The sequence below is a fragment of the Octodon degus genome, unplaced genomic scaffold, assembly GCF_000260255.1.
Source record: "Octodon degus isolate 3935 unplaced genomic scaffold, OctDeg1.0 scaffold00271, whole genome shotgun sequence".
NCBI lineage: Eukaryota > Metazoa > Chordata > Mammalia > Rodentia > Octodontidae > Octodon > Octodon degus.
Window position 1 is genome coordinate 2022592 of NW_004524847.1, and position 22244 is coordinate 2044835.

A 22244-nucleotide genomic window follows, 5' to 3' on the forward strand; every position below is an offset into this window, starting at 1 on the left:
GCGCTGGGTTCCTTATGATGAATATTATGTACATCTAAAATGTGCCAATAAAATAAAAAGTAAAGGGGGGACGGGGATCCAACTCAGTGAAAAGACTCTGAGTTCAATCCCTGTACTGGAGATGGAAAAAAGGGATGACACGCCAGAGTCACAGACCTCAACGATAATGTGCAATGTGGGGCCTGGACCCCGAACCACACAAGGAACACAGGGGTGTGGCAGGCACTTAGCAAGGGGATTGGAGGAACACGCTGCTAGGTGCGTCCCCGAGATGTGGCCTTCAGATCTGTCTGGCCCCAGCCTCCTTTCACTCTTGAACTCTGCCCTGCTTGCTCCCAAGCGTCAGGAACTAAGTGGCTTTCCTCCATCACATTCTTCTACTCTCTGGGAGCCAGTGGATTGAAACCACGGGCAAACACCTCCCCCCCCCCCCAAGCTGTGGCTACTGGGCACTGTGTCTCAGTGACAATAAAGCCTACAAACCGAATGTGTGAAATTCGTGGTGTAAGTGGTATAGGTCGTATTTTAGATGCACACAGTATTCATCATGGAGGACAGCACTGTACCAACAGTGACAATTTACTTTTAACAGCTACACTATGCTCTACTGAAATGTCAGCATTTGGGAAAGCCAAGCAAGTGGTAACTGAAAACTGTTTTCACAAAATGTCTGTAAACCTAGGATTATTTTAAAAGTTTCAAATGCTGAACAAACGACATACTTCTCTGCAAGGTAACAGGACTCTGGCTGCAGCAGAGCTCCGCAGAGCTGTATGGGCCGAGTCCCATGAGAGGAGACGGCGCCCAGGGAGGCAGAGAGGCGCCGCAGAGGCCACACACCCACCTGGCCTGGGGCTTGTAGCTGCCGAGGACCTGGTAGGCTCGCAGCAGATCCAGCTTGCCATGGCCTTGCTCGAACATGTTCACCCCAGGCAGCCTCCGGGCAGACGCAATCAGGGCCTGCTTCATGCTAGCAGGGTTCACCAGCTCCCGCTTCTGGACTGTGCTGGGGGAAAATGAGGAAGCATTTGTTGTTTCTCTCGGTAAAAGAGTGAAAAATCAGTTTCCAGTCTTGTTTGTAACTAAGGAGCATTCCTGCTGTGCTCAGTGAGACGCGGCTCATGCTACAGCTCAGAGCTGTGTGTCTCCAGAAGGAGCCCAGGCCAGCCCGCACAGCGCCCCTCCCTCGACAGTGGCTGGTGGGCTGCATCTGTGCCAATTTAAGAGTACTATGTATTTCCCAGCTTATCTGACTGAATAAACCACACAGGTTACAAGAGGCGAAAGCGTCTGGACACCCTTCCTCCCCAAAGGCGGGGATGTTGCTGGGCAAGGGAGAATGTGACCTGCGGGGAGGGGAGGGCATGGACGAGGCCGGGCAGGGGTATGGGGAGGGCACAGTGGGCACTGCTGCAGGGCTGTGGGATGAATCACCCTGGCGCTCAGGCGCCTACAGCGCTCCCCCAGGATGCCCCTGAGCACACCAGGGCATAGCTCTACCCGGCCAGGAGCATGGCTAACTCCAGCACTGAAACATTCATATTTGTGTATCATATGCATGTAATTTTTACTCCCTAAACTGAAGGGAAACAAATCAGAAGGCAAAAAAGAAAAACTTCCTTTCCCAAGCCCCTAAATATGTTTATATGAGGGCCACTGGGCTCCAAGTCTAGGCAGGCTTTCTAAATGGGAAATTGGACAGGAAGAGGAAATACAGTAGGATTAATGCTTAATAACGGAATAAAATAACTGCTAAAGGCTAAAGGTCAACAGTCCTCTTCCTTTTCCTGCCTATAAAGCAAAACCAAAGGTCAGGCTCCACTTCCCTGTCGTGTGGCATCTACCAGCTACTGTCAAATCACAAGGCATCTCTGAACACCACAACGGCATTCTACCTGATGCAGGATATGAGGAGGGCAAAAGGTCTCCCAGATGCTCAAAGTATCCATAGTGAGAGCTGCGCTGAGAACAGAAAACACAGGCTCCTCACCCACCCACTCCTTGCACAGCGGAGACCGCTGATGGGCTCGAAGGGGAAGCCAGAACCCCCACTCCCTGCTAAGGAGCGCAGCAAGTGGGGGAAATGGACCAGCTGCATTCTCTCCACTTGGCAAATCCAAGAGTATCAATTCCTCCTTTCCGTGCCTCAGTTTTACATCACACGAAGGAAGGAGAGTTTTTAATTGGCACACGGTTAATGTCCAGAGATGCTCTGGCTGATGTCAGCCTTTTAAGAATTGGCTCTGGCCTGTAAGGGAAGGACAGAGCCGGAGGCAGACAGGTACCTCTGTCAAAGATTACTAATAACCTCTGGCATTAGAAGCTAAAGTCAACATGTAATTCACTGATTTTTCCAGAGAATTTTAAACATGAAAACATTTAATATCATTTGTTTTAATTCTTTAGTATAAATTATAAATTTCAAATGTGCAGAGTGTTGTGTTATCACAACAGAGTACATAGCTAGACAGAAAAGGTAAAGTGAATGTTTGGGATGTACTATGATAAAATGAATGCCAGCTCCAAAGATTCTTCCGACTCTGAGAATAAGGAAGCGAGGCCACTGCCTCACGTCAGCATGTGAGCGGCAAAGCTGGTCTGAGGACTTTCCTCCACTCCCTGATCCGCAGGAGTGAGGGCGTACGGCTAAGCCCTACTTCACCTTTTGTGAGATTTAATGAGAGCACAGACCGGCACAGAGAACCTGGCCTCCCAGAGCGAAGAGCATGGGAGGGAATGCCTGCCCCAAAGGGTGAACACGCAGGAAGACAGGCATGTTCCACTGCTTCACTAGTGAAACCTTTCACTACTCTCCATTCCCGGTAACACGGCACGCACCTGAAATGCGCACAACAAATGGAAGTATGTTCCCAAGGGTAAGCCAGGGCAACAGCTTACTCTATGTTCCCTGCCTGATGCACACATAGCTCCCGTAAATTTATTTTCAAATAAATCCATATTTATTTTTATTTTGGGAGGTTCTTTTTGAGACAGAGAATCGCTATGTAGTTCAGGGTGACCCTGAACTCACTACACATTCTCGGCTGGCCTCAAACTCACAGTGCCCCGACCCTACTGCCTCAGCCCCAGGGTGGGAGGTGGGGGTGGGGTGAGGTTCCATCTGTGAACCACACAGGAGGCATGGAAGCATATTAAAAAGCACCCACTACAGGAGCAAAAGCTAGTTTCCCTGCGTGTGCCTACAGCACCCTCTAGCTTATAAAGTGTGCTGGCGCCCCACAGGAGGGACTCATAGCCTGCCTGGAAAGATGAGGAAGCAGAGGGGACCCTCACACCCACCAGGACAGACACCAAGGCACCATCTTGAGGCTGCGGTGGCTGATCTGGGCTGTGCAACACTCACCTCACCAGCAAGGTGACAGCCCCTGCGACCACTGGAGAGGCAACGCTGGTCCCCGAGAGGGCCCGACATCCCCCTTTCACACCGGAACCTCGCACGCCAGCACCATAGGTGACTATGTCAGGTTTCACACGCCCATAGCCTCCTGGTAGCTCCTACAAACAAGAGTAACTCAGGTTCTCCATCATGTGTGCTGGCACGTGGCTGCACGGGGTCACGAGGGAACAGAAGAACAAAAACATGAGGACTTCAACACAATGTCACTTGGGGGAAGGTAGGGGGGTTTTGGTCTGAAATTCAGTGCACATCAGAAATAAGCTCAAAAAAGAAAAAAAGAAAACTCAGGTGACAATGGAGAAAATAAATTAACTCTCAGAATGTTTTATACAACCACTACAAAAGCAAGGCTATAAAACAGTCAAGAGTAAATATTTCCATTTTGCTAACCTGTAAGCCAAAAACTAGTCACTAATTTATCACTAAGATTAAAACCTGGAACCTGCTGTATCTCTAGATAAATTAAAAATTACAAATATGTTAGAAAAGAAAATTAAAATTAAAAATTAGGAAAAAGTACTTCTTTACAAGAAAAAAAGGATATGGCTATGAGTGGGCGTTTCAAAGGGATAAGAAATCATCTAGAATGATCAAGAAGGTCCATGATGAGCCTGCAATAAGAACTGAGTAATCTCTTAAGCTCCTTGGAAAGTACAGCAAAATGAGAGGTGCAGTATGGTCTTGGGTTCAGGAGAGAAAAGTACACGGACTCGAGCGGAAAAGCCTTCCCTGGCAATCAATCGGTAAAGAAACGTGGAACTTACGACAAGCTATCAAAACCTAAGATGAGTGTTTCAAAATCGTTCTTTACGTTTACTATGGTAGAACACACACTGCCATATGCCCTCGCTGAACACTCATCCCATCATTCTTATCACTTTCTGGGGTCCTGAAGTCATCTTCTGTGACTGCAACTGTGCTGCCGGACTTCATGTCCTGAATCAATTCAAAATGTTCACCTTTCACAGTCTTTTTGGGGAACAGCCAGCAGTTGCTCAGTGTCCTACCCATGAATAAGGTAGCTAAGGCTGCCTTCCACTGGATGGCACTCCGCAGCAATTCACCCCATTTTTTATCACACCTCTTAACAGGCACAAAAGAGGACTTTCAGAAAGTGGCAAGAATGACAGCTTAAGTGTCTGAAGTGAGAAGGAATATTCTGAGGGGGATTAATAGCAATGTCTCTTTGACTGCAATCCGTTTTCTAATTAAACGTTTACTGTGTTTTCTAGTCACTTCTCATAATGGGGCCCTGAGTTAAGACACTGTCAGCCACAGCTTCCATAAATTTAGGAACATTTCTCAAAATGCCCCGATGAACGCCAAGGGGCTGTGCTATCATATCACAGTGCAGTGCCAGTACCTAGGCAGGAGCTGCAGACTTACCCTGGCAGACACCCCATTCCCTGGTGTCCAACAGCACAGAGGACATGCTGAGGAGCACAGTGAGAGGACACACAGCACAGGGGCTGGTCTCTCAGAGTGAGATCAGACAGTAGCACCAAGGAACTCCCTGAAGGGGTGCAGCTCGGGGGTGGGGGGAGAAAGGGGGCAACCAAGAGCCACCACTGCCCTGAATCAAGGCTTACACCAAGGACTATGCCACTATGCCATGGAGTGCAGCAGGCACAGACCTGGCCCAGACAGACCAGGAAGCTGTGAATCCTTGTGGGCGTCACCTAAGGCCAGAGCTCAGCACATGCTAAGTCTGACAACAAGAGGACCTGGCCCCAAAGAACTCTAGAGGAGAACAGAGTGGGCACCTAATCTGGAATCAGACTTAGCTTGGATGGACAAACAAGGTGAAGTGGATACATAATCATACCCCAGGCAGAAGATTAACCTGTTGGAGTCATTTCGATACGTGCAACTAAATACAATTACTGCCCTGTGAGCAGAGTGGCTATCAAGCTGTTTTTAGAGCGAAGGCTTTTTCTCCTTCCTATGGTCACCTCACAACTGTTCACCTTCCCACTACTAGTCCGGACAAGTAAGCATGAGTCCAGTTCACCTAAAACATGAGGTACTTGGTAATAAATTAAAAAGAAGTGGAACTGGAACTGCTCAGAACTGACCCATGCCCTGTGCAGTGGCTCTGGACTCGCCAGCCTCGTGTCTGGCCCTCAGGACAGCTTACCCTGCAGCCCTAGTTAGCAGCTTGTGGAGGAGGGTCTGCGTCACGAGCTGCTCCTCTACCTGTGCACTGACAAGTCTGGGGAAACGTTAGATCCCTGGCGCCAGGGGCCACGTGAAACAGAAAACCATACCCAGGTGGTCATTCCCCGGGAGGAAAAGCGGGCGATGTTATCTTCAAAGTCAATGCCACCCACTCCAATCACATCCATCTGATCAGCAGGGTTATTCAGAGTGCTAAATTGAGACACACACAAGGGGGAGGGGAGAAATTATTTAAAGTGAGTAATTCACATAAGGGCAAATATGCTCAGAAAAGCTTAAGGCTTTCCTAAAGGTTCTCTGTGACAAGACTTGCTCAGCTTTAACAGGCTGCTGCTGCCCCTCACAGCTGCTTATCAAGTGCCACTTTTCCTGCCACCTCCATGATGCTGTCAGCCTCTGTCCTCTCACCAGGAACAGAACACCCTGCTTTCTCCTCGGAACCTTCCCACTGGCAGCAGGCCCAGCTCCATACACATTGCTCCTCACTCCTGAGGTCTCTGGCCCTGCAATTTCAGGAGTTCACAATGTACCACCTAGTTACACATTCTCACGTCACTTTTCAATCATTCGAATTTTTTTTTTTTTTTTTTTTTTTTTGCTTCAACTACATCTGGTAAGACATCATATACACACATTTGCAACAACACAGCCAGAAGCTGAGACCTTCTGAATGGACCTCCTGCAGTGTGTCCAACTTCCTCAGAGACACTGGGGATAGCTGCAATCCAAGGGCCTTAAAGGACAGACACAGACAAGAAAACCAGGCCACTGTCCCTGTGCAAGTGCACTCAAGCTGCAAAGAACTAGAATGAAATGAATTATGACAAAACCATTTCAGATCAAGATGAAACTGATTTGAACATATGAACTGATCAGGTATGAGACTCCATCTCTATTTGTTCTTTGTTTGAGATAAAGAGGGTCTTGCCGTAACTCACTTTGTAATCCAAGCTGGCCTTCAACTGAGAAATCCTCCTGTCCCAGCCTCCTGAGGCATGGGATTATAGGAGTGCACCACCCATGCTTGGCATAAGCATGTGTTTTTCTGTACTCTCAAACAATTTATAAACTACGACTGAGTGCAAGTGACTTAAGAGATACCAGCAGCAAGATTCTAGAGCAGGTCATTGCACCTAGCACGTTCAAACCACAGCAAGCGTTCTGCCTTCCGGGCTCCCTGGCTACCAACACATTACCAGGTGGCCATTCAAGGGGAACCAGAATGGTTTCCAACAGTTGATGCAAGAAGTACACAAATTTCCATGCACACAAGCAGCAAAGAGGAGAGTCACTGAGAGAACTATCCACTGAAGTCGGCAAGACATCCTCATCTCGCATCTCCACAGCCTCCCTAATCCTGTCAGTCCCTGCAATGCTAACATCAAGAGGGATGGGCAATAAGGAAACTGCTGCTGGTACAGAAAAGCGGGCAGCTGCAGCCCTGCTGCCATCACGCTCTAAGGCTCAGGAACTGGTGTCTTCATGGAAGAGCTACAAGTAAGGCACATCTGTGGTGCTCGCTTCTATCAATCACAACACACAGTGCAAGGGCCCCAGCATGACCAGAAGCCAGAACCTCTCTCAAGGGGACAGGGTCACTTGATGAACTGGATGGAACCACACAGCTGCTGACAGCTACATCTTCTCAGTCCACAAACACCAACTTCAGAGAGCTGGGCTGTCTGCCCACCTGAGCCCTCAGGCAGCTTGCTTGCTCCAGGCAGCACTCCCGCATGTCCCATCCAGAAGCACAAACACAGGTACAACGCAGACACCAGTCTCTCCTCCACTGTGCCACAGCACATGTGCACACACTCTCTCTCGTCTGAGTTGCCTCAGATACTGTGTCACACTACCAAACTGCAGCCATCCTCTCCACTCAATAAAGAACAATGACCAACATCCTCTTCTAAAAGAGAGGGCACAAGAAATCCTTACACACCAGTGACAAGCAGCCGCAGACTTGGGATCTCAATCCATACCAAAGCTTGCTGTCTGTTCTGGCTGTCTCAGTGGGGACATCTCATCCACCAGCCTGCTCACACTGGCACGAAGGCTAGCGATGTATAGCTGCTCGCCCACCTGACCGTACAGTCTGTGTCCCTGCCAAGACCAGCACACTCTGCTCCCTCCACCGGATTCACTGTGTTTGTACTGGGTCTCTCCTGGAAAGATGGAACACCCTAATGTCCTTCCCTCCCTACCCAACATTCTGGGCATAGTGGGTCTCAAAGATGCTCTAAATCCCTTTCTAACCAATCCACTTTCCTGACTTATTTTGAATGGAAAAAAAAAGCAATGAAAATAAAAACGTTAAAATTCTAAATGACTATTTATAGCAAAGGGAAGAAAGAATTATATAGCAGGCTGACCTTGAGCTGATGACTGCTGAAGCTGATGGTGAGTACTCGGGAGCTCACTGCATTTTCTATTTTTTTAATGTTGAAAGCTTTCATTAACAAAGCTTTAGACAAATATAAACAAGCATACAGGACAGATACTCAAACAGACTGACAATAAGTTTCTGTTGCTTCAGGGGTCACCTCTGTTGGGGCTGCTTACCCATAGAGAGGCCCGTCGTTGCCAATAGCAGAGACCATGATTACGTTGTTAGCTGTTAATTCCCACACCTACAAAATTAGCAAACATTTACTGAATGAAGTATAGGACTTTAATCAACATGTCAATGTCCCCAAGCCCCACAACTTCTATAGTCCTTAAAAAGAGGGAAGCCCCCTTAAATGTGGCACTGACCACCACAGAGATGTCTCTCATGAGCAGGGTGCTTAAAGGAGGATAACACCTTGAAGGCAGAGCTGTGCAAAGCCCACAGCAGATCCCAGCTCACAGCCAGTCTCAGGAAAACAAAGTTGTAGGTTGAGGTAAGAAACAATCAACAAGGCACCAGATACCTCTTACAAACACCAGCTTCCGCAGTCCCTAACCCGCTGGGTTTATGACATGCAAGTCACTGCAGCTCAAGTCATTAACCATCTGTTCTCACAAAGCTGTCACCACCTGGGTGAAAAGCCACCAGCACACTAGAAATGACGCAAAGCTGAGGTGCAAAGGAGCAGGAGCTGCCATCCAAATACAACATCCTTCTGTGTCAACTCGACCAACCTTGTCAACGAAGGGATGATCCATGAAGTCAGGACCGCCAATGCTGAGGTTTAGCACATCAATCTTTTTTAAGATGGCATAGTTGAAGGCATCCAAAAACCAAGATGTGTAAGATACCTAAATTAAAACAGCCCCCTTAGTATTCCAGTAAAAGTCTCATGATATTACAATCCTTTTTGATTTTTGTTGCTTTGTCTGCAGTGTTGAGGATCAAATCCAGGTCTTGCTAAGTTATATTCACCCCCCAAACAATTTTTATTTCTAAGCAAGGAACACAGACTTTTCAAAGCATGAAGTATTTCTTAGTATTTTTTTTTTTTTAAATTAACAACAGGAATAAATCCCAAGTACAAATAATGCTCCCAAGTGCTTAATACTATGCCCAGAAACCCGAAGTCCCTGATGCAGACCCAAGAGGTAGGGTTACGTACCGCAGGTGCCTTCCCTCCAAGTGTGATGGGCAGCTCTCACCTAGCATGCCTTCTGGGGGGACGTGCCCCCTCCTATGGCCCCTTTTATAAAAGGATGTACCCTAGGGCGCTTCCCTAAGTAAAGTATTTACAACCAGCTTAATGCATTTGTCCAATATTCTCTAAAGTCTGAAGGACAAATGGCAGTAGTAATAGTAACTATCACAGTATTAGGTTTCTGATGTCCATTTCCTATATTCCTTACATAAGTTAAATTGCTTTATAGATCATTATTTAGTTGCATTTAAAAAATACAAAATTTATAGTTGAAAGAGAAGTAGTAAAGTCATTGACAATATATGACCGGCAACTGTTTCTAAAAGCTTTGAACCAATAGTTAAGACTACAGACTTACATTTGCTCACATAGTATTTAATTTGGTTGTGACCAGAAGCACAGAAAGAATCAAGTTTGTGAAAAAGGTACCACTGTATATGTAAAACAAATTAAGAACACGATCACATGAATATCATGCCAGATGATATTTTTTGAGCTACGTATCACCTACTCAAAAATTACATCTTAAAAATAAACATCAGAACCCTTGTCCTTTTCTACAAATAGTTTCCAAATGAACAGGGGAGGAACACAGCTTATGCGTCTGATCCCAACACCATCCTGGGACCCAGACACCAGTAACACAGCCTGACCCTGCAGTGGAAGGCACCTGGCCATGACAGGGACCCACACCCGGAATCACTCTGCCAGGCAGAGGCCCCAGGCGAGCCTGAGGGGAGAATAACACAAGAAATCATCCCTCAACACAGCAGCCTCAAAAGTTGGGGTTCCAAGTGGGCTGGAAAGGGGTGGCGGGAGAAGGGCCCTGCCACCCAGACGCAGAGTGACAGTGGTAAGGGGGGTGTGCAACACATGTGGAGCCGCAGACAGGCGCCACTTTCAAACAGGTATGTTCTTTTGCTTCATTACATTTCAATACTGCTTCTTTAAGTTTCAGGAACACCCAAGCACCTACCTGATTATTGGTGAAGACCCTGAAAATATGAAGTTCTGCATCTGGAGCAAACCCCTGGCATTCCCTCATACTGGCGATCACACCTGCCACGAATGTGCCGTGGCCCAGCCCTGTGCCCACAAGGAAAAACAGGTCCGTAAGACATGGCTGATGATGCGTGCCACAAAACCCAACCTTCCAACCGTGGATTCCGTACAGTTCTGCCCTCTGGTCTGGGTGGGGAGCCGCTGCCATAAACCTGCTCGTTCCAGTGCCACCTGGGGTGGGTCATGACTCTCTTCTCAGCAGGCAGCCCTTTCCCTCCCCAACCCTGCTTCTTCACATCCTCTGAGAGCTCCAGGAAAGCTGGCATACACAGGTATAGTAACAACAGGAAAATGCTGTCCACTGAGACTCACCATCGTCCAGGGTCCGCTCATTGGTCCAGTTTGTTCTCTCCTTCACATTCTTAAAATGGGGATGCTTCTCACTCAGCCCAGTATCAAAAACAGCAACTCTGACATTAGCACCTTAAAAAAAAAAAAAAAAAAAAAAAAGCAAAATCATGGTTGAAGATTTCCTTTTGAACTCCTATCTACAAAACACACACACCAGAATCCTGGGACCAAAGAAACTGTTAGAGCCTGAGTGCAAGAGGTCAGGTCAGCGGTTCCAAGGGCTCAAGGCTGAGCCAAGACTGCGAAAGGATGGGAGTGGGGGAAATGCTGCCTTCTGCCGTAAAGCAAGGTTTGAGCACAAGCAACTCCTCTCTGGAGCCCTTCTACTGTCATAACGCTCAGGAACGGACCACCACTGCTCCCCACCCGAGTGGGCTCCTCAGGCTCTGGGGTTGTGCTGTTTAGTAGCTTCCTCTTCTGGTAACTTACTCTAGGTACTCTCCCCCACCCCTCCTCAGAGCTCTTGTAAAGACCCACGGAGCACATAGCTAAGGAGCAGGGCATGGCAAACAGGAGGAGCAGCTACTCTTGCTCCTGACAAGGACAGCCATTTCTGCAGTGCTGCTTGTCAGTAACAACAAACGCTGCAGAAGGTGACTGTGAAGAGTTAGCCACTGCCTCAGGAAAGCCTCCCATGTGCACCCTGCTACAGTGTATCTATCACCTGGACCAGCCAAGAGGCATTTTGCTCCTGTGACGCATGATGGGCTCATCAGTTCAGAAAACATCAAAGAAAGTAGGCAAGAGACTTGCACTACTTAACAGCAAACTGATGTAATGAATGGGTCTCAGCTGTGAGACCCCTTTACACGTCAATATTGTCACATAAGCAATACACTGTGGTAACTACTAAATTGTGTGTTCGTGTGTCTGGCTCAGGCCACCCTGGGGACAGGGCTGGTGCAGCATGTGGTGCAGGGGATCAATCCACAGTCCTTGCACTTACCTAAGCAGGTACTTTAGACTGCTGAGCTATCTCACCAGCCCAGTAACTATTAAATTATTGCCACTTTTATTTATTCATTTATTTACCTTTTCTGTATTTAGGACAGGGTCTACAAGGTCTCACTATGTAGATCAGACTTGTAGTGATTCTCCTGTTTCCAGTCTCCCAAGCACTAGGAATATAGGCATGCGCTACTGCGCCCAGTCTCAATCACCATCTCGGCGCACCCCAGGGATCGAACCCCGGCTGCTGCACTCTGCCTAAGCAGGAGCTTTAGTCTGCTGAGCTATCAGGCCAGTCCTTATTGCCACTTTTAAAAAACATATAAACTGATTTGAAAGGAATTAAAAATGCATTTCTAGTTAAATAATTTGTTTTGTGAGAAAGTCTTTACTCTAAAAAGTCAAGATGAAACAGTTTAATAAAAGGTAAATTGGCCAGGTGTTAAGGAATCACAAGAAAGGGGTCTGTGTGGCCTGGGGGTGAGTGAGACACCCAGCCAACTGTAGCTGGGGCCAAGATTGGTTTACACTTCCATCAGGTTAAACTGTTTCACATTAGTTAAAATAGGCTCGTTCTGCCATGATGGGCCAGTTAAAAAGGAAACCTTCACTTGTTAGGAGTTTTACTTTACCAGATAGGGTTGTTAACAGCTGCTGCTTGTTCTAGAACAGACAACCAGCGAGTGTGACAGTCACCTAGTCCCTCTGCATACAAGGCACTAAACTCAGGTGGAAAGTGCACCGCCATGAAACTGCATCCAGTGACCATCTCTGACTGTGATTTCTCTTCCTGCCAAGTCAGAGGCCTCAGCAGCGCTGCTGCCAGCCACCTCAGGCTGTAAGCAGCACTGTTCTTGTTGGTGTTTGTGTCACCAGGAAAGAAATGCTCCACAATCTGCTTCTTTTCACTTCAAAAATACTAACAAAAATGAGACTTATTTGGTGACAATTAGAAATCATAGAAACAGAAGCCCTGCATATCAGAAGTTAAAGACCTGGGTAATTCACTACCTCCAATTCAATGGATTGCCGAAAGGATAGACATATAAGGCCGCAGGGCTGTGGTGCCAGGCACCTCAAGAGAGGGCCTCACTGGACACCAGCCTTTCTACCTGTTCCAGTGGACTACACACACCTGTGTATCCCATCTGCCACAGCACGTCCGCCTGCAGCGTCTGGGCAACCTGCCGTGGAATGGCTCTCAGCAGCCGTCTACTTGAATGCCGTCCTGTGGCGTGCCAGAAGCCAGAGCCCAGGGACAGACTGGCTCTTCGCAGGGGACGTGACGACTGCCACTTCTGGCTCCACTGGGTTTCATTGCAGGGTGTGAGAGTATCAGCTGGAGTTAAGGAAGAGAATAATCAGAGCCAAAGAGGAGAAACACTGCCTTGTTCTGTCAGGCAAAGCTGCTGCCCTGCAATGCAACAATTACCCTGAAGTCCTGTTGGAAGGAAAGTGGAGTTCTCTATTTTTATGTGCCTTTGGATTTTTGAGACAAGGTCTTGCCTTGTAATGTAGGCTGGATTTGAACTCACTATGTAGCCCAGGCTGGCTGGCCTCACCCTCACAGCATTCTCCTGCCTCTGTCTCCCCAGTTCTGGGATTAAAGGCATACACCACCACATTGGGCACTCTTTTGAAAGGATTTTCTCAATGGAATTATAATTAGGGGACAATATTTAATTGTCTTCTTATTCTCAAATTGTTATTTACTGAGAATTTTCAAACCAAGGTACAGCAAAGACAGACTCAAAAAATAGTAATTTGTGGAGAAATAAAGCAATTATGTTACTAAAATTGAAGGCAGTCTATTCTCACTGAGCCAAAAGGAAGAAAAAAAGCTGAAAAACTGGCCACTAACTGATTATGAGGCTTTACTGTACTGTACTTCTGGACAGGAAAAAGCTGCATTCCCCCACCAAACATATTTCTGGCCAGACATCAATAGAACCTTTTAAAAACTGAATATTGCTCAATATTCTTACCTACTAGAATGTCACCTTCCCCAAACAGAATGACCAGAAGGCAGGGTAAGGGAACTGTTCTGTGTTTAATTTTGTTGGTTCACTACCTGACTATTGCCCAAATTTGCCAAGCTACTAAAAGGGTGAATTTTATTATCTATAAATCTCTTTAAAATAAAAGAGGTGGGGAAAGGTGTGTGTGGAACAAATACTGCAAGAGGTTTATCTTTCCAAGTCCATGTTACAATGAAAAAAAATCATATTTGAAGTCAGTTTTAAGAGCAATCTATGCTACTGCACTTCTGCCTCAAAAATAAACTGCTTTCATCTTTTTTTCAGCCTTATCAGACTGTATTCGTGAAGGTACAGTGACCTGGGAAATACACTCTCCTGTCAATTCCATGAAATGACTGTTTATACAGTCCAACTGAAATTGTTCTGCACTGACCTGCTGTTGGCTCTGGCCCCTAAGTCAACAGCAGGGACAACCTTGGAGTTACCAATTAAAAATGTCTGGAACAGGAAGGGGTCTGTTCTGCTCCACCTTGAGTAGACAGGACTACACTTGGAGTATTATATCACTCTGGCCTTCACTCTTTAAGAACAATCTAGAAAAATTGTATTCAAAGAAAAACAAAATGGCAAGAGACATGAACCATGTCATGAATAACCCCTGAAGCTTTGACAGGAGAAACCACAACATAGGGCACCAGTCATCGTTAGAAAGATGGGCACCTTCTTACCATCTTTCAGTGACGTCTTGCAGAAAGTGGGTTAGCCACATGTTAGGACCCATGGGACTAAATAAGCATGAGACAGGTTTCAGCCTCCAACACAGCAAAACCTTCTTCCAATTATCACTGAGAGAGAAGTACTATTCAGCATTACTCCCAGCAACCTGAATGCGCTAAGCTCTTTCCCCATGTGTTACTCATTTTAGCTTCATGAGAACCTAGATAGGAGAAAGCACCTCCACACTAGGGACAAGGAAAAGCAGTGCTTGATAAAAAGCAGCTTACAGCTCAAGGCCTGGCTTGTAAGGACAACAGGCACAGGTTTCCTCACAGGGGGTCAGGCACAGTGTGTGACTAACATGGAGGAAATGATACAGAAGCCAACTCCTGCCGGAATGGTCTAGGATTCTCATACCAAAATTAGGCATCTCCGTGTCTCCTCCAACTTTCTAGAGCTCTTTTAAGATGAATGAAGCAAAGTAAAAATAAAAATGAAGTTGTGGCACAACACATTTGACTTCTTATACCAAGTCTGAGTTGTTTCTCTGCATCGTTTTAGGGGACTACTGCTTTTCACAGAAAAAAATAATGCAAAACATCTGGACTAGTAGAAAAGGCTCGGAAGAAATAAGATCTCAGAAGTCTACAACTGCCTCAAGAACTGGCTTGTCACACTGTGCAAATTGGTTAACTCTTCCAACAGCACAGCAAAACCTCAGAGGCTTTCAGGTCTAGTCTGCAGGTAGAAAAAAGGAAAAGAGCCCAATTCTCTCTTCTTTTCCTTCTAGTGAAAAAACTGAGAGCACAGAACATAGCCAGCAATGTGGTAACTGCCTTTAATACATAAGAAAAGGTCTGTCCTTTGGTAATATACATGCTTTGTAAAACACTTTGTAGTAAACATGCAAATTACTTAAGGCTACACTCTCTCTTCACTAGCCCAATCGTGAGGGAGTAGGAAAGCCTAAGACGTGGCTGAGAAGGCATACCAAGTCCTTCTAGCCCCTCATCTGCAGGAAGTGGTGCACTCAAGCCCTGCTGAGGCCTAGCTGTTCATGGTTAGAAGGCTGAGGACAAACAAAATGAAACCCTAGGAAAAGATTTTTTACAGAGTGACTTAAAAAATAAAAGCCCTGATGTGCATGGTGGCACATGCTTAGGATCCCAGCCCTGTGGAAGCCCGAGGGAAGAGGATTCAAACCAGCCCAGGCAACCTAGCATGAGGGCTGGGATGTGGCTCTGTGCAAAGGCCCTGGGTTCAACCCCCAGCACTGCACAACCAACCAACCAACCAACCTCCACACTGCACACTGAGAGGAACAAAATGCAAGCGCAGAGAAAACACCAAGCCCAGGTCTTTCTCTTCAGTGCAGAAAGGGCTCTGCAGCTCCAGGCAGGAGTCTCCAGGGTGACCCCTGGAAATCACTCCGATAGGAGGAGACCATACCACTCTCTACCACAGACCCACCCTCACTGCTTTCCTACCAGAACAGCAATGAGCCTCTGGAGAAAAAGTACCTGCTGGGAAAATGTTCACAACTGGTGAACTAGACAAGGGACACGGGCCTTCCCTGAATTACTTTCAGCTTCTGCAGTGCATTATCCTTAACATGCAACTGTGCACATAGGGCGCAGCCTGGCCAGCGGTCGCAATACTCACTCTCGGCGAGCTTCAGGGAGCGAAAGACTTTCCGCTGCGGCGTTACCCGTTTGATGTTTGGATGGTCCTCAAGCGTCAGCAGCCCTGCCTTCTGTTGTTCTTTTATCTGAATCACCTCAAAGTCGCTAGGGTAGTCACTTGATGGGTTGTTCCGAGGTATAATCCTCCAATTGTCTACTTCACTGCTCTTTAGAGCACTTGAAATAAATGAATTTCTAGCTTTGGCTGTGAAGTATCCATTGAAAGCCACAATATATTCTGAAATCAATGACCACAAATAAAAATAAGAATTTATGTATATATAATTCAGACTATATTTAACCTAAAATTTCACTGATGAAAGAAAAACTGTGGATCTTAAAACTCACAGTAAAACAAAGAGCAAAAACCAAAAAAACTAATTTAAATGCCCAGCACAGCAGTTTGCTGAACTTTTAAGTTATCTTAACGTCTGATCCATTTAAATATTAAAACTTTTAAACATTTAGTTTTATATGAATCCCTAATGACGTGGAGTACATCATTCAAGACCAGACGTGCCTGTGGCTTTCTGGGGTGGGCGCCCACATGCTCGCCAAGCACCTCCCACTCCCCACCTGTGATATTTTTAAAAAGCACGGGCTGGGGAGATGGCTCAGTGGAATAAGCGCTTCCCTGGCAAGTGCAAGGGCCTGAGTTCAATCCCCGGTTCCGCAAAAAAAAAAAAGAAAAAAAGCAAGTATCTATAAATACTTCAGCATGCATTAAAGAAATGTAGGCTTTTTTTTTTTTTTTTTTTAATTGTATTTGGTACAGGGTCTCACTACACAGCTCGGGCTTGTAATGGTCCTCCTGTTTTCAGCCTCCCCAGCACTGGGTTACAGGCATGTGCCACCACGTACAGTCTTGGTGGCCCACTCCATGTGACTGGGGGAAGGGCCAGCATGGCAGGATGGGGCCAGGGCAGTTTTTCAAATAGGAGAAAAATTCAGAGCACTGAATGTTTATTAAATTTTACTGAAATAAAACCCGAATTGCAGAGTAGATAATACTAGGCTATTTTTTAGTTATTTTCATCTGGTCACTTGAACTTTAGAACAAGCACTGCCAAGCCACCCATACAAGGCTGTGATCCATAGAACAAACTGCAGGTTCATTGTTTCACATGAGCTAACAACCCTGGGGAAGGAACTTAAGCACAGCTGATATCCAACTGCTGCCCCCTCACCCCAACCTGAAATGTATTAGAGAAGGGCCAGCCCCTTGGCAAGAACTAATCTCATATTAAGCTTGAAAACAACAGGGTGGGAGGGCCTAAAGTGTGAGCCGACGTCATTACCATATTCCACAACCGTTGAGGAGAATTCCACCTTTACAGTCAGGTGGGAACAGCCAGGGCATGGGGCCTTGTCAAAAGGTTTCTTTTCCAGTCTGTCACCCAGATGTTTCTTCCCACAGAGCAAAACCACTAGAAGCAGCAGCCAGATGTTGACAAGCTTCATGGTCGTAGGTGAATATGGTCATAAAAATCACATAAATTCAAATCGCACTTTTGTCTTCCTTGGTTAGAAGTAAATTTTTGTTTCGGCTAAGAGCTGCAACATTACTTATCAGCCGTCTTACAGTCTTGTCCAATGCAAGTACAAGTGAAGTCCCATGGCCTTTTGTGGTGTGGCCCGAAGAGAGGGTTTCATTTCTTTCTTCGCTTCTTCTCCATCTTGGACATGAGGCCTCTCTCATTCGGGCAGAGACATCTGAGTCCTAGACTCCATCTGCACCACAGAACCTGGTCCAGCAGAGCTGACTACTCGCTCTGTGAGCCAACCTGTGAGACAGAAAACAATACAGACACCTTTAGCACTCTGATACACCACGCAGGACTTAGCTATACACACAATGCAGATAAAAGGATCAAAAAGATATTCCAGTTAAAAGGTGAACATGTAACTGAACCATAAAACACCTCACTGTTTTATCTTTATTTACTTATTGCTTGCTGGTTTCATACACAAAGCTTTTTATTTTATTTATTGGCTATAGGGTCTCACTATGCAGTTCAGACTCGTAGAAATCCTCCTGTCTCAGCCTCCCCAGTGCTGGAATTACAGGTATGCACCACCACGCGGAGTTTTGGGGCCAGCACAGCATGTGGTACTGGAGATTGAATTTGGGTCCTTGTGCTCACTAGACAGGTGCTTAGACCATTGCACTATCACCCCAGCCCCTCACACACGAAGTTTTAAAGCAATCACCTAAAAGTAAAAAGGATAAGGGCCAGCCAAATAGCTCAGTGGATTAAAATGCCTGGAAGCAGGCACAGAGGCCGGGGTTCAATCCCTGGGCCTGCCATGCTGGGCCTGCCCCTGGGGCGCACTGAGACAGTAATTGAGAATGGGCGTGGTGGCACACGCCTGTAATCCCAGCTCTTGGGAGGCTGTAAACAGGTAGATCACTATGAGCCTGATATAGCAGTAAGACCCTGAACACCCTACAGACCCTTCCCTAAAATAAAAAAAATTAAAACAGGGTAAAATAAATGAAAACATGGAAGAAACAAAGTGACTAAATAACACCAGGAATATGAAACATGTTGGCCCTGAGCATCCTAACAGCCAAAGAGAAAGGAATCTTGGTGCTTCCCCTAGTTCTCTTTCAACTCTCCATTTTCCTATGATCTGCAACTCTGCATCTCTAGGGCATTTCCTGAGCCAGCATTTTAATTCTCCACAGATTTCATCAGATTTTTATGGCAAAAGCTTAGTATAGAGACACTGAGTAATTAAAATTATTCAGATATTGAAATACTTTCTGCCATCCTACGAAAAGAGCATGAAATTATTTTTATCGTCATTAAATTTACATGAAACCTGAAACTTCAGTTTGTAAATCTGTTATAAAAATTAGGTTGTCTTTACTGAAAGTAATGAGAGGAGGACAATTAGTATGGTAAGCTGCTGCTAAAGGAAAATGTTATTTTGAGTATGAAATTGTTCATGGGTACAGATATATTTCAAAGTATCTAAAATGTAGAAAAAAAAATCATTGTTCAAAATGAAAAAAAAAGAACATCAGTTAAAAGCAATGCTGGCTGCAGCATGACCAGAAAAACCAATTGCACTGATCATACCAGAGATCTAAACAGTCCAGCAAGGAAGGAGACCATGAAGGAAGACAGGCCTCATACTGTGACAAGAGAACACTCAGGACAAGAAGTCGGGAGGTGGTCCTTTTCCAAGTCATTGCTTTCGCAGGAACTGGTGCTTCCGAGCAACCAAGACACTCTGCTTCTGTAACTAGCTATAGGTACTTCTGCAACAGGAAAAACAAAAGTCCTGAGGGAATGAAGCCTGGGCAGGATTTTTAACATTTTACAGTAGAAACTCTGCTGCTGTAACAATGAAAGAGCCTGGAAAATTGGCCTACCTCTAGCTTTGGTGCTGGAGATCATGGCTGGTGGGATGCACAAAGCAGGACGAGCACAGCCTTTCCTCAGCTCCGCCTCAGCAGGAAGGGCAAAGTGAGCTGAACAAAGCTCACATCAGAAAGCCCGCAGGACAGCGGCAGCAAACCCCGACAACAGGCACTGACACCCCATACATTTCACAACATCACTCATACCTTTTGGGTTAGTCTTGCTGGTTCCCACAACAGGTTGTTCAAGAATACAATTTCCTGACGCACATACACAGTGTAATTAAAGAGGATACTGTTGGCCAAAGAGGATAAAGGGAGTCACTGGTGATAGTGATTCTCGTGTTATAGCAAATGAATACCTATTTAAACATTTCAAAGGGGCTCTTAATTTTTAAGTGAAATGACCAAAAAGATCTAAAACTCTTCTGCTTCAATCTAAAGACTGTGACCTATTGGGGCTACATATAATACAAATATCAGTGAGCAATACTAGTGAGCAGATCTAAGACTTAACTGGCTGGGTCCAACTCACTGAGCCTGTTCCAATAATTCACTCACAGGTAGCAACAGTGGATTCTACTATACTGTTGTCTTCATGAAAGACAGGACTAATATTTAATATTCTCACACATTAGGTAGAAGCTTGACTTATGATCTGGAGGTTTTCAAATGAAAAAAAGACCATATGGTACTCAGTTCTCCACACATAAAAAAACAAACTCTAAGTTTTTGAAAACTGGAACACCAAGAAGGCAACATCACAGAACAGTCTGCCTTCACCATTAAATCATGCACTTTCATAGAGGGCTTACCAGGTTAAGACACTGCCAGGTGTTGCAGGCAAACATCCAAGTCAAGGACATAGCCCTCAGGTGCACGGCAGTGAAGGCCTCCAACCACAACCACAAACACAAACACCTGCACAAAATGAAGGAATGTACTGTACAAGGGCAGGCAAGGGCAAAGTGTCAGGCAAGCTGAACTGAGACTGAGGGTCTGCTCTGTGGTGGAGAGGTGCCTTCTGCTGATGAGACAGCACTGCTAAGTGGGACAGAGCTGCGAGCACAGGATGGTGGGAGGAGGAGGAGCACAGCACCCCGAACTGGGTGCTACCCGGCCAAGCAGGCTGCTACTCAGCCGTGGGAGAACACAGGTCAAGGCTGCCCAGAGCAAGCAGAACAGGAGAGCCATCTCCCTGAGGGGCTGACAGACTGAGGGGGCAAGGGGCTCGAGCAGGTCCTGGGTATAGTTCTGAACCAAACAGCTGCTAAACAACCAGTACACAGACATCTCCAACCAAGTGGAGTGAACCTCGCAGGTTCCCACAGAGCCATGGGATGAGACTGCTGCGCAACTCGAGTGAGCACTGCTCCCAGCAGTAGAAACAGAACAAGGAACAAACAGGACAGCAATCTCTGACCACATGGAGCTTAGTGTTCACTGCAGCAAGACAGACACAAACAAGCTAAGTAAAACATGTAGCATTTAGCTAGTGATAAACACAAAGTTTGGAAACGAGAAAAGGTAAGACTGAGACAATGGCATGGACGTGGGCCATGAGGCCAGGCACTCATGACCTCCCCTGCGTCCAACAGACACTACTTACAAAGGGAGAAGAGGGAGAGCAGTGGAGAAACTTCATCCTGTTGTCCAAGTTAACCAGCTGTGGGACACTCAGGCCCAGGTCTGTCTGAGCACAGCCTTAGAAGAGCCCAAGTTTGCTTCTGTGACGTCCCCACCAAAGATGGACAGCTGGGTTCAAGTCATAAGGAACTCTGAAGGGACCCCATACAAGGGACATTCTACAAGGAAACTTATAGCTTGTTACACAGAATGACCTCAAGCACCCCCAAAAATGGAACAGAACTATACCTCATGTAAAATTAATGGTATAGTTCTCATGTGGACCTGCTGAAGACTGGTTCCAAGACTCCTCCCAAACCCACAATGCTCAAGGGGCTTACATAAAATGTACATCTTGGGGCTGGAGAGATGGCTCAGTGGTCTAAAGCACCTACTTAGAACAAGCTTAGCAAAAGCATCAGGGACCGCGGTTCAATCCCCCAGCACCACATGCCAGCCAGCCCTGCCCCCTGGTGGGCTGAGCTGGCCTCTCTCTCTCTCTCTCTCTCTCTCTCTCTCTCTCTCTCTCTCTCTCTCTCTCAAATAAATAAATAAAAAAAATAAATAAAAAAAATTAAAATGTACATCTTCTTTTAGACTTCAAATCATCACTAGATTACTTTTAATATATAATACAAGGTAAATGCTATGTAAACAATTGTTATGCCATACTGTTCAGTACAGGACAAGAGGGAAAGTGAGTACATGTTTCACACAGATGTTAATTCTGGCCCAAATATTTTCATGCAGTGGTTGGTTGATTCTGCGGATGTGGAACTAGCGAGGCAAAACTGGTCTGATAAGGAACTGACAGATGTCCTGAGAAGATCACAGGAAAGAAATTCCTATTAAAATTAGCCTTAGTGTTTCTGTGATTCCTATTTGGACAGAAAATACTGAAGCTGGGCCGGTGAGATAGCTCAGTGATCTAAAGAGCCTACTTAGACAAGCTTAGGCAGGCGCAGGGGACCACAGTTCAATCCCACACACCACATGCTGTGCCAGCCCCACCCTCAGGGCAGGCTGAGCCAGTCCAAAAAAAAAAAAAAAAGAAATAAGAAAGGAAATACTGAAGCAGTCAGTATACAATATAAATCACATTTAAGAATTCAGCAAACTCAACAAGTATTCTCATATGATGTTGGTAAAATTAAAAAAACAAAACCCTTATCTTTTAGAATGACAATCTGCTCATATGTATTAAGCCCTTTAAAATGGACAAAAAACCCTTTTGGTCCAGTAACAACAATAAAAGCGCTTTCTAAGCATTTATTACCTAGTGGGGGCTACTGTAAGTAACGGGCATGCACTTGCTCATTTAGT

The 22244-nt window shown here is 45.9% G+C and overlaps 1 protein-coding gene across 4 annotated transcripts in view; it reads right to left on the minus strand.

The window, feature by feature from the left end:
* The window catches only part of Mbtps1 (membrane bound transcription factor peptidase, site 1), a 50248-nt gene that overhangs the window by 23191 nt on the left and 4813 nt on the right, over positions 1 to 22244 (minus strand). For 2 of the 4 annotated variants that reach the window (XM_023706791.1, XM_004646563.2), the window contains exons 2-11: positions 17224 to 17709; positions 15906 to 16163; positions 12683 to 12886; positions 10561 to 10671; positions 10163 to 10272; positions 8720 to 8836; positions 8159 to 8226; positions 5686 to 5788; positions 3365 to 3516; positions 845 to 1006 (exon numbers count right to left, since the gene is read on the minus strand). In XM_023706791.1, the coding sequence (XP_023562559.1) occupies positions 845 to 1006; positions 3365 to 3516; positions 5686 to 5788; positions 8159 to 8226; positions 8720 to 8836; positions 10163 to 10272; positions 10561 to 10671; positions 12683 to 12886; positions 15906 to 16163; positions 17224 to 17386 (1448 nt within the window). In that variant the 5' untranslated portion in view covers positions 17387 to 17709. Of the gene's footprint in view, positions 1 to 844; positions 1007 to 3364; positions 3517 to 5685; positions 5789 to 8158; positions 8227 to 8719; positions 8837 to 10162; positions 10273 to 10560; positions 10672 to 12682; positions 12887 to 15905; positions 16164 to 17223; positions 17710 to 20110; positions 20217 to 22244 lie in introns of all 4 variants that reach the window. The other 2 variants (XM_023706790.1, XM_023706792.1) reach the window with 2 other exon arrangements.